Source organism: Buceros rhinoceros, unplaced genomic scaffold (genome assembly GCF_000710305.1).
Source record: "Buceros rhinoceros silvestris isolate BGI_N320 unplaced genomic scaffold, ASM71030v1 scaffold20318, whole genome shotgun sequence".
NCBI classification, from domain to species: Eukaryota; Metazoa; Chordata; class Aves; order Bucerotiformes; family Bucerotidae; genus Buceros; species Buceros rhinoceros.
Window position 1 is genome coordinate 28,658 of NW_010427726.1, and position 690 is coordinate 29,347.

The 690-nt window shown below is 53.5% G+C and overlaps 1 protein-coding gene across 1 annotated transcript in view; it reads right to left on the minus strand.

Annotated features, from left to right (window-relative positions):
- NUP54 (nucleoporin 54kDa) overlaps window positions 1-545 on the minus strand; it is an 8,474-nt gene extending 7,929 nt beyond the window's left edge. The window contains exon 1 of the mRNA XM_010142033.1: window positions 302-545. Coding sequence (XP_010140335.1) covers window positions 302-545 — 244 coding nt within the window. The remainder of the gene's footprint in view (window positions 1-301) is intronic.
- Between the last annotated feature and the right edge of the window lie 145 nt (window positions 546-690).

Here is a 690-nt window from a genome sequence, read left to right on the forward strand (position 1 = left end):
TCTGCTCAGAAACGGTGGAGGTGGAGCGCAGCGGTGGGTGACAGCCAGCGGGAGGCCAAGTGAGGAGACACAGGGGAAGATGAAGACCATGACTGCAGTAGTCCAAGAATCTCACGTCTCAACAGCTCTTTCTGGAGAATTTCATAGGCAAACGCCCCTACGGAGCCGTTCCGCTCTCAGAACCTTCACCTCCAGCCCTCGCTGGAAACAGAGACGAGCACCAAACACGGACTGTCGGTTCGCAGTGCAATTCTTGGACCACTGACGTGTACCACAGAATGAGCACCCACGCGTTATCTACCTGCGCTTGCCAGGCTGTTACCAAAATTGAAGGGCGGCGTAGAGGTAGTGGAAACACCGAAATTCCCGATATTAAAATTCACCGCCGGGTTAGCGGTTAATCCGAAACCCCCAAAATTAAACCCACTGGCGGTGGAGTTTGTGGTTTCAAGCCCACCAAATCCTGACGAGCGGGAAGCAGAAAGAGAGCAAGGCAGCGTTAGTTCCAAGCAGGAGGGAGGTTCAGGACAGAGAAGATGAGGCATTTTTCCATCACCGCGGAGAAGACAGACTTGGTTACAAACCAGAGCATGGCATTACATGTTGTTTACTGAACACGCCGAGGGCGGTTAGAAGCTGCCTGGGGAACCCACCCTCCCCACATCACTGCTGTGAGAAGTTTGTTTTCCC